Genomic DNA, 11,283 nt, shown 5'->3' on the forward strand with positions numbered 1-11,283 from the left:
CCAAAACTCTAGAGTGAGCTATCTTTAACCAAGTCTCCTCCTTTCTTCACTGTAACAACCTTCTAGACCCCCACCAGTCTGGATTCAAGACAGGCCACTCAACAGAGACTGCCCTCCTTGCTGTCTCTGAGCAGCTTCACACTGCTAGAGCAGCCTCTCTCTCTCCTCTGTCCTCATCCTTCTAGACCTTTCCGCTGCCTTTGACACAGTGAACCACCAGATCCTCTTGTCCTCCCTCCAGGACCTGGGTATCTCAGGCACCGCGCTCTCACTCTTCTCATCCTACCTCACCGACCGCTCTTACCGGATAACCTGGAGAGGATCTGTGTCTGAGCCTTGGCCTCTGACTACTGGGGTCCCTCAGGGTTCAGTCCTTGGTCCTCTTCTCTTCTCTCTGTACACCAACTCTCTTGGCTCTGTCATTCGCTCGCATGGCTTCTCCTACCACAGGTATGCTGACGACACCCAACTGATCCTCTCGTTTCCCCAATCTGAAACACGGGTAGCAGCACGAATCTCTGCCTGTCTGACCGACATCTCTCAGTGGATGTCCGCACACCACCTGAAAATTAACCCGGACAAGACTGAACTTCTCCTCCTTCCAGGAAAAGGCTCTCCCACCCACGACCTAACTATTAACTTCAACAACTCAGTGCTGGTTCCGACTCCGACTGCCAGGAACCTCGGAGTGACGCTCGACAGTCAACTCTCCCTGACTGCCAACATTGCCGCAATAACACGCTCCTGTAGGTACATGCTGTACAACATCAGGAGAATACGACCCCTTCTCACTCAGAAGGCGGCACAGGTTCTGGTCCAGGCTCTGGTCATCTCACGGCTGGACTATTGCAACTCCCTCTTGGCAGGTCTACCTGCTAATGCCATTCGACCTCTACAGCTCATCCAGAATGCAGCTGCTCGACTGGTATTCAACCGACCGAAATTTACCCACACTACTCCGCTCCTCCGCGACCTTCACTGGTTACCGGTGGCTGCCCGCATCCGCTTCAAAACATTGGTACTTGCGTACCGTGCTGCGAACAGATCGGGTCCAGTCTACATCCAGGACATGGTCAAACCGTACACCCCAGCCCGTTCACTTCGCTCGGCTTCTGCCAATCTGCTTGTAGCTCCTTCACTTCGAGCTAAATCACGACTGTTTGCTGTGCTGGCTCCTCATTGGTGGACCGAGCTTCCCATTGACATCAGGACAGCAGAAAGTCTCTACATCTTCCGGCGCAAACTAAAAACACATCTTTTTCGACTATACCTTGAATAGGTAGCACTTAAATGCCGTAGTAGCACTTAAATGTCCCTTACCGATAGCACTTTAGTAGCACTTAAAAGGCACTTACGGATAGTACTTTGTAGTTTAACTTTATTGAAGAAATTGTACTTGCTTGATTCTTGTTGTTCTGAGTTTGGACTCACGGTTTTATGCACTTATTGTAAGTCGCTTTGGATAAAAGCGTCAGCTAAATGACATGTAATGTAATAATCTCCACACCTGCACGTCATCTCCGGCACCTGTCTCTAATCACATCATCAAGTCCTCCCTGTTAAAACACCCTGGCTTCCCTCTCTCCAGTTGCCAGATTATTGCACCATCTACAGTGGTACCTAGACTTTCGGCTTCACTAAGAGACGTACTTTGTTTTGTTCCTGGTGATTTTCTACTAATCCCTATTCCCTGTGCCCAGGAATCCCGTACCTGCATCTCCACTCAGCCACCGCCGCCACTCACGCCACCTCACCACTCCATCTACACTCTCCCGGTTCTGTACGAATAAACTGTTTACCTCTACCCAACCTTGCCTCTCCGTGTCTGCGCTTGGGTTCGGCTCAACCGAACCCTCACACCTCTCCGGTACAGAGAACTGCGCTAAAGGGGCCTTTATGTGACGGTGGACCTTGACTTTCAATGGGGGTCCTGCCCCCGGCCCCATTTACTTCCTGGTGTCCTTTAACCCCCCCCCCCCCCCCCCCCCCCCCAATAAGAGGGGTTAAAGGATACCAGGAAGTAAATGTCAATACAGGTGTTGGGAAGAGAAATAAATGGCCACAGGTGATCTACACCTGATACTGGGCTAGTGTCATTATCATCCCACCCCCACTTATTACGTGACCAAAGTCCTACTTGGATCTTGTGAACAAACCTCTCCGGTACCGAGAACTGCGCTAAAGGGGCCTTTATTTGACGGTGGACCTTGACCTTCAACGGGGGTCCTGCCCCTGGCCCCATTTACTTCCTGGTGTCCTTTAACCCCCCCATGAGAGGGGTTAAAGGACACCAGGAAGTAAATGTCAATACAGGTGTTGGGAAGAGAAATAAACGGCCACAGGTGACGGCCAAAGGGAATACCAGATTCCTAATTTCTTTCCACACACCTACAACACCACTGTTTTTCAGTGTTTCTTGTTTTTTGTTGATTTTGGGATGTTCAAGGCTAGTTCTGAGCAGCTATATTTCTGTGTTTCTACTGACATCAAAGTGCTTTTGTTACAGAGCACATTTGGTGCACTTTCGAGATCTGTATCTATGAATTTAGATTAGAGCTGCTACAATGAAAAGATTAGGGTTCAACTATTAAATTAATCGGCAACTATCGAGGTGACCTCCTCTGCAGGAGACACAACCTGGATGTGAATTTTTTTTTTTACTGAAGGTACTGAACACCAACTTTGGTTCCACGCCTGAAGATGTTGGAGATGGTTGTGCCCACAGACGAGAAGAACTGGCAGATGGTGCTGCGCCTTTTGGGTGGTCTCGTCAGGTGATCTTTCAAAGAGGAGGCAATGCAGTTCCCAAGTTCTGGTTCCTTTAATTTCATGGACATCATCACCAATTCTGCACTGCGCCACTTCTTACAAAGCTCCTTGAAAATCACCTTCTCAAGTTTTTCCAACTTTTTTGGGTTGAGATCAAAGTCGACACCCTGGACTTCAAGCCACATTCTTTCAAACAGCCACGTGTTGATGGCGTCTGCGTTTGTAATGTTCCATTTCATATGTTCTCTTTTCAATATTCGTGAAACCAGCAACTCAACGAATATCTGAACTGATATCATCTTTTTTTCTTGCTGTATCCTTGCCTCTCGAGCAGGTACTGCCCATTTGTCCTCGCATATTGTCGTAAATGTTGAAGGTACATAGTCCTCCTTGAAGCTGAACCCCGGCGTGCTAGTCCGTGAAACTGAATATGTGTTCACTGTCTCACATAAACTAGAAATTGTTGGTAATTCACCGTCATCAAAGAAGAACACCGGCATCTGAGGTAGTGAAACGGACTCAGCATCCACTGATTCACCATCCTCAATGCTGGGGACCAGCGACTCACTTGACGTAAACCTATCGATCATTTTGTGTTCGTCGATGTTAACGTTCGCCTTGTCCACAAAAGTCCACATTTGGGTCAGTGCCTCAGCGTACCTGTCCGCCTGTGACTGACTGCAAGATGTTCTGCTTCTTATTACTTCTGGGTTAATCTCGGACTTCATCCCATTTGTGAAGTGACAGGAGAGGTACTCCTCAATTTCCTCTGGGATTATGCATCTGACCACGTTAGTGCAATAGTCCAACGCGTTTGGATGTGAATCTATGTAGGAAATTACTCTAACATCATCGTCAAGGTTGAATTCCTCTCCTGTTGGATATATCTCCTCATACCTTTTCTGGTCTTTAAGAACTAGCCAAACACAGGCTTTTGCAAGAGGGTCAATCTCTTCAGAGATTTCATTTTTCTCCAGCTCAAACGCATCACCCATCATCTCTTCAATGGTAGTGATAATCCTAGTCCTCATTCTGTCAACGACAAGGTTAATTTTGTCCATCTCCAACACCATGCGTGGTGAGAACCAATCTTTATTTGTAAGAGGTCCAGCTTTTGCTTCTTCGGCTGTATCCAGCGGTGACTGGCAATTTCTCTCTATCCATTCCTCCATAATTAGTGTGAAAATAAAGGATTTGTTCATGATATCCATATACATGTAAATTTCTAGGAGATTTGGCCGTTGGGTTATGATTTCCAGTGCACTGTTCAATCTGGACCAGTCAAGTGAACTTTTAACTATTTTCACCCTTCTTCTCACCGTACTCTTATACAAGTTAAGAGCATAATACTCAATGTCTTTATAGATTTCACTGTGTTCCAGGTCATACTGGAAGTCTGATACTTGACCCTGGAGATCTTTGAAGTAGTCACTCATCTGACAAAGTTTTACATTTGTCGGATTGTGTCTGAATATAACTATTGACTCAGTGGTGCTATTACTTGAAACAATGTCCTGTAACTGAATTTCAATTTCAGAGCCGCTGCCATTCCCCTCCTTTTCTTGATTGCTATGGTCGGACATCTTCTTGTGCTTTTAAAACGTATTAAAGTTGTAAAACTTGAAACAAAAATATTTTGCTTAATATATTTAACTCTCTAAGTTTAAGTAACACGGAAAAAGGCAGTTGGAAAAATCAAATCCTTATTGGGCTCCTCTCTATACATAGTAGAATTATGTGATTCCACACCAAAGGCAAACTGTTTCGTGACGTCACAACGGCGTTCCAAAACCCCCCTTGTCTTCTAGCCAATCAGCTGCATTTCTCTCCTCAATGCGCAGACCAATCAGATGGCCGTGTTTGCTGACAGCGCGAGACGCCAGCTGTTTACTTGCTCAGTGCCGGTTCATGGGCCGAGAGGAGCGTAGTAACTCCCGGTCATTTCTGTATTGACGTCACAAAGTTGTCACCAACGGCTCCGCCGGCCCGGTACCGTCATGGCTCGGACCGGTTCCGGTGCCCTCCTCTCCCGTCGAAACATCAAGCTGGACTCCTTCCTGAAGCGGAACACGGAGCGGGCGGTATACGAGCGGATCCGAGCGCACGAGCCGTGCGTGGTGATATCGGAGACCGTCAATAAGGTGTACATGCACGTGGTGCTGAGCGACGAGCGCGTGTACCTGACTGAATACCCGCCGCGCACGCTCACGGAAGCGTTCAGCTTTAGGCGCGTGCGTGACGTCGAGCTGGTGAGTTCACTGAATCGTGTTCAACTTTTTATATTTTCATATTAAAGCTGCCTGAACATTAGAAACCAACACTAATGTTTTACTAACAGAAAAAACAATCAGATCGCTTAATTCTCCATTAATCTGGATTTTAAAATGACTATTTGGACTATTGGATGTAAAAAAATATGATTGTTATTTTTCTGTCCATCAACTGTCAGCAACTTTTTGGATTATTGACTAGACGTTTGAGATATTTATGAAGCAGAAATGATAAACATTTTCTAATTCCTGTTTCGAAATTAAGCACATAAGCAGTTTTTTTTGGGGTCTTGTTTGAGTGAATTATTTATTTATTTCTGTATTAATTATTTAGTCAATAACAAGTTTAAACACATTTTAAGTTCAAATAACAACATGGGTACCTGCTAAGTACGCAACAGCCAACACGTTGTAAATGACTAAAACATGATCACATTCATAATTTAGTTTGAAATTATTAATTGCACCTGCAAGACATTTTGATAATATCTGTATTTCTTTTTTCATAATTTTTCTTATGTGATTATATGATCTTTTCTTAAAACTCTTGTAATTTGTCAGGATTATATGACGCATTGCGCCGCTTCCTCAATTAATTAATTATATTTAAAAAAGTGGATGAAGAACAAGGAATCAGTTGGGTTTTTTTATATCTATGTGACATTTGGCTCAAATAAAAAATATTCCTGTCCGATAAAGACACCAAATAATCAGGAAGCCATCATCCTTAGGTTAAACTGAATGACCTAGTCTCGACTACCAGGGACTTGAAATAGATTCAAGCTTAATGCTACGTAAAGTAACACACACCATGCAGTATCCGAAAGAGAAGAGTGTGTTTGTGGCAGAACTTATTACCACCTTGTTATGTCATATAGGTCAGAGGTCAAAGGTTTACATTCCTCTTTACAGAGTTAATCCTGTTTGAATTAAACTGTCAGATTATTGCCTGTGTTGAACTGTGTTGAACTCGCGGACACTCCAGCAGGTCTACCTCTGGTGGTCAATATCAGGCATTAGAATATTGACCTTTTATCATGAATATGACTACAATCTATAAAAGTATTTTAAATATCTATTAATCTCCTCAGACTATGAAAACATCAGAGGTAGTTGTGTGACAGCCGTCCCCTTATTGTCATGAATAAATGATACAGAAATTATGAAGCAAAATATTAAAAATAAATAGAATTGTTTTATATTTTCTCTATATGAAATATACTTGCATTAAAATAAATAGACGTTGAAAAAAATACATAAATCAGTAAAAGGAAATTAAACATCTAAATAAATACCTATTAATAAATACATAATACACACATTAATAAAAGAGACAATAAGTAATTTATAAATAAATAAAAAATGCAAACTTTATAAATTTCAAAATGAATGAATGCCAAAATAAATAAATATCAGAATTAATTAAAGAGGAAATAGATTATTATATAAAAAAAAGTTTTTTGACATATTTATTTAAAATAGTTATTTCTTGAGATAACTGTCTATGTGGTGTAAATTGATTGCAAAAAATGAGGTAAAAAAAAAAAAGACTGTTGACCTTAAACATTTAACATTAAATAAACATTTGAACACATCTTTTGTCTCTTTTATCTCGTATCATCTCTTCAGGTCAACGACCTCCCAGATTTCCTTCATGGGAAGGACCGTGAACTCTGCCAGCACATTCGAATCACCTACGTCACGGACAAGCCTGCTGTGAGGGGCCGTGATTGGCTGAGGAGAGACAGGAGGGTGGGACTTCCTCCCGCAGCCCGGCCCTCTCGCAGGACCAGCCACTGCCCAACAATAACACACACCGTAGAAAGTAAAGAAGGTTCTATAGAAGTCTATGCTTCATGTGTTAAAGCTGCATTCTCTCTTCTGACCACCAGGGGGCGACTCCTCTGGTTGTATAGAAGTCTATGCTTCATGTGTTAAAGCTGCATTCTCTCTCCTGACCACCAGGGGGCGACTCCTCTGGTTGTATAGAAGTATATGCCTCATGTGTTAAAGCTGCATTCTCTCTCCTGACCACCAGGGGGCGACTCCTCTGGTTGTATAGAAGTCTGCTTCATGTGTTAAAGCTGCATTCTCTCTTCTGACCGTCAGGGGGCGACTCCTCTGGTTGTATAGAAGTCTATGCCTCATGTGTTAAAGCTGCATTCTTTCTCCTGACCACCAGGGGGCGACTCCTGGTTGTATAGAAGTCTATGCTTCATGTGTTAAAGCTGCATTCTCTCTCCTGACCACCAGAGGGCGACTCCTCTGGTTGTATAGAAGTCTGCTTCATGTGTTAAAGCTGCATTCTCTCTTCTGACCGTCAGGGGGCGACTCCTCTGGTTGTATAGAAGTATATGCCTCATGTGTTAAAGCTGCATTCTCTCTCCTGACCACCAGGGGGCGACTCCTCTGGTTGTATAGAAGTCTGCTTCATGTGTTAAAGCTGCATTCTCTCTTCTGACCGTCAGGGGGCGACTCCTCTGGTTGTATAGAAGTCTATGCTTCATGTGTTAAAGCTGCATTCTCTCTCCTGACCACCAGGGGGCGACTCCTCTGGTTGTATAGAAGTATATGCCTCATGTGTTAAAGCTGCATTCTCTCTCCTGACCACCAGGGGGCGACTCCTCTGGTTGTATAGAAGTCTGCTTCATGTGTTAAAGCTGCATTCTCTCTTCTGACCGTCAGGGGGCGACTCCTCTGGTTGTATAGAAGTCTATGCCTCATGTGTTAAAGCTGCATTCTCTCTCCTGACCACCAGGGGGCGACTCCTCTGGTTGTATAGAAGTCTGCTTCATGTGTTAAAGCTGCATTCTCTCTTCTGACCGTCAGGGGGCGACTCCTCTGGTTGTATAGAAGTCTATGCTTCATGTGTTAAAGCTGCATTCTCTCTCCTGACCACCAGGGGGCGACTCCTCTGGTTGTATAGAAGTCTGCTTCATGTGTTAAAGCTGCATTCTCTCTTCTGACCGTCAGGGGGCGACTCCTCTGGTTGTATAGAAGTCTGCTTCATGTGTTAAAGCTGCATTCTCTCTTCTGACCACCAGGGGGCGACTCCTCTGGTTGTATAGAAGTCTTTGCTTCATGTGTTAAAGCTGCATTCTCTCTTCTGACCACCAGGGGGCGACTCCTTTGTCTGTATAAAAAAACGAAGGCAAAAGACGACATTTAAAATCTGCAACAAACGATAGCAGCGACGGCGATACCTTTTTTTTGTTGAGTGTAACTCTTAACTCCACGGTGTCTTTTATTTCCCCCCCCGACAGGACTTCCTGCACAGAGGTGAGCATCACAGACACACACACACACACACACACACACACACACACACACACACACACACTCCGGTTTGTCGGACGACAGCCACAAATGGAACCTGAGACTGTCTGTGGTGGCTTTTACTTTTTAACTCTTTTTAACTCTTCTCTGAAGAAGGTCATAAAAAATGTTTTTTTACAACTAAAGGAATTATTTGGGCTCCAGCTGCCCCGCAGTGTAACTTTTATGTGTCTAATTTAACTTAAACTGACATGAAAAGGTAAAATCTTGTGGGTTTCGGTTGTGAAACGACTAAATAATGCGTGAAGTGAAAGCTGCCTCACTCCAACTGGGCTCCGCGATGATCCTCTTCGGCGTCTCCGGTAGCTCATCACTTATTTACCGAAGAGGGACACGATTCACCTCCGTTTACCTGCTGCTCACTTATCACTGACACCCGTATACATGGATTATTATTTTTTTTCCAGAAATCTACTTTTAAAGTACACAATATACATTTTAGGGCCAAAATAAGCATCTTCCAGCTAACAAAATAAAATAAAAACACCTCTTTTTTTTTTTTTATTCAATTAATTCACAATATATTGTTGGTTTATTGTCCCGTAAAAATGAAATTAAAAAAATACAAGTATTGGAAAAATCAATACACGCAAATATGGTCTTCTCTTTTAAAAAAAAAAAATTCAATTAACTCATAATATATTGTGTGATTTCCCGTACAATGAATTTGCTCAGGTTGGTGCATAATATAAATGAAATAAGAGAGAATTAAATAAAAAATACAAGTATTGCAAAAATCAATAAATGCAAATGGGGAGTGGGCGATTACACTTTAAATATGTACAGTATATCTGACTCTGAAGTGGTTTTGTGGATTGTTTCAGCTTTTCGACTAATTATAATGTGAAAATTAAGGAATTTGAAATCGAATCCGACTTTTTACCCGAATAACCATATTGTCTAATGCTCCTGGTTTTTGTTTTGGTCGCGTCTTGAATCCCTCGCTGTTGCCTGGTTACAACAAATGCCGCATCGCTCTTATTAAGCTGATATGTGTGTGTGTGTGTGTGTGTGTGTGTGTGAGAGATGAGACACTGTCTCATGCTTATCTGTCTTTCTGCTTGAGGGTAGTTCACCCGTGGGAGGTCATTAAACACACACACATGCTAAGAGATGATGATGGGTCTTTGGGGACTAAATTGAGATTGAATGGGGGGGGAAGAGATGACGAATCCCATGACGCCAATTAACCTCCAGCTGAGTTGATAATGCATTAATTGGCTTGAGTATTTTCTGCAGCCCTCTGTCATGGCCGCCGCCGCAGAAGTTCACCTCCTCCATCTCTTCCCTGTTCCTCAGGAGCCCCGACGAGCTTCGCACGCCATCGACCGCCCGTTCCGCCTCCTGTCCGAACCCGGAGACTCTGGGCCTCGTCGGGGTCCCTCGGTCTCCCTCCACAGCGCCCACCCCCGTCGGCTCCCCCACCTTTCCTCTGCCGACCTTCCCCGACACCGGCCAGGTACGGACTGTTTTCGCCCCCGCCGTGGTTCAAAACACACACAGAACGTCGAGTGTGTTGACGGCGTTGTCGATCCAGGTCCCGAGGGGGATCGGTGCCGTTCTGTCTCGCCTGTTGAAACGGGACTCGGCGAGCGGCGGCGTCGGCGAGGAGAGGGAGGCCGAGCTGCACCTGTACGCCGTGTCGCACACGTCCAGACTCTACCTCCATCTCCAGAGCTCGTGGAGCAGCTTCATCATCGTGAGTGGCGATCGAGGGAGATCCAGTACACGATATGTACACGACACACACACACACGGACAAAGAGAAGATGTACTATGGATTTTATTATGAATATGCGAAGCTGTCGTTGTTTCCGAGGGTGGTAACATTACTTTAATTTGGCAAACCTCTTATCGCCTTTTAAAAGTCCATCAATTTAGTTGTTCTGGTTTTTTTTGCAGCCGATAAAAAGATATGCGACAAATAGGCCTCCTTTTTAAAATGAAACAATGACTCTCGTGGTCATTGTTTAAAATGACAAGTGAATATCTTCCCAGTGTCATTTCAATTTTGGAAAATTCCGCCCCAAAATTTCTGCTTGTGATCTCCCCCCCCAACCTGTTTGTTTGGGGCTCTATTTTCAGCGGCGCATTGATCCACATTTGTTGCGAGTTTCATTCATTGTTGAGTTTGGTCTTTTTCATTTTGACAATAGTTTTGGTTTGAATGCTTTCAACAGAATCTGGATTGATCGTAGCGTGAAAACAATAGGATGTTAAGATAAGCGTGTGTGTGTGTGTGTGTGTGTGTGTGTGTGTGTGTGTGTGTGTGTGTGTGTGTGTGTGTGTGTGTGTGTGTGTGTGTGTGTGTGTGTGTGTGTGTGTGTGTGTGTGTGTGTGTGTGTGTGTGTGTGTGTGTGTGTGTGTGTGTGTGTGTGTGTGTGTGTGTGTGTGTGTGTGTGTGTGTGTGTGTGTGTGTGTGTGTGTGTGTGTGTGTGTGTGTGTTCAGAGGTCCACTCTGTCGTTAGACCCGCTCTACAGAAGAAAGTGCAGCGCTTCGCCCGACTCCTGTCCCGGAAAACGACTTCCTGCTATCAGGTAACAAAACTCTGTTGCAACGCAGCACACGACTGTAAGCAGAATCATTACTGTGCGTGTGTGTGTGCGTGTAGCTGGGAGCGGACCACCCACCTGTTTGCTCAGCTGAGCTGTGAGCTCCTGCAGGAGGGGATCCGTGTGGAGAGTCTCTACCTGCTGCTGCAGGAGCTGAGAACCGCCGCTCACCGCAACGTCGCCCTACGCCGACTCTTCTGGAGGGTGAGAACCAAAACACACACACACACACTTTATATATATATATATATATATATATTATAAAGTTTCTCTGTTGTGCTTCAGTCCAGTGAGCTGTTCGTCTTCCTGGTTCAGACTCTGGAGGAATCTCTGTACGGCTGCCAGAACACAGCAG

General features: G+C 44.5%; 1 protein-coding gene across 2 annotated transcripts in view; it reads left to right on the plus strand.

Moving 5' to 3' along the window:
• Nucleotides 1-4,635: 4,635 nt before the first annotated feature.
• c23h12orf56 (chromosome 23 C12orf56 homolog) overlaps nt 4,636-11,283 on the plus strand; it is an 8,725-nt gene continuing 2,077 nt past the window's right edge. The window contains exons 1-8 of one of the 2 annotated variants that reach the window (XM_034526835.1): nt 4,637-5,018; nt 6,669-6,864; nt 8,303-8,318; nt 9,675-9,834; nt 9,913-10,074; nt 10,825-10,913; nt 10,988-11,132; nt 11,214-11,283. The exon at nt 11,214-11,283 is cut by the window's right edge and continues 10 nt beyond it. In XM_034526835.1, coding sequence (XP_034382726.1) covers nt 4,767-5,018; nt 6,669-6,864; nt 8,303-8,318; nt 9,675-9,834; nt 9,913-10,074; nt 10,825-10,913; nt 10,988-11,132; nt 11,214-11,283 — 1,090 coding nt within the window. In that variant the 5' untranslated portion in view covers nt 4,637-4,766. Of the gene's footprint in view, nt 5,019-6,668; nt 6,865-8,302; nt 8,319-9,674; nt 10,075-10,824; nt 10,914-10,987; nt 11,133-11,213 lie in introns of both variants that reach the window. The other variant, XM_034526834.1, reaches the window with a different exon arrangement.

The sequence above is a fragment of the Cyclopterus lumpus genome, chromosome 23 (genome assembly GCF_009769545.1).
Source record: "Cyclopterus lumpus isolate fCycLum1 chromosome 23, fCycLum1.pri, whole genome shotgun sequence".
Lineage (NCBI taxonomy): Eukaryota > Metazoa > Chordata > Actinopteri > Perciformes > Cyclopteridae > Cyclopterus > Cyclopterus lumpus.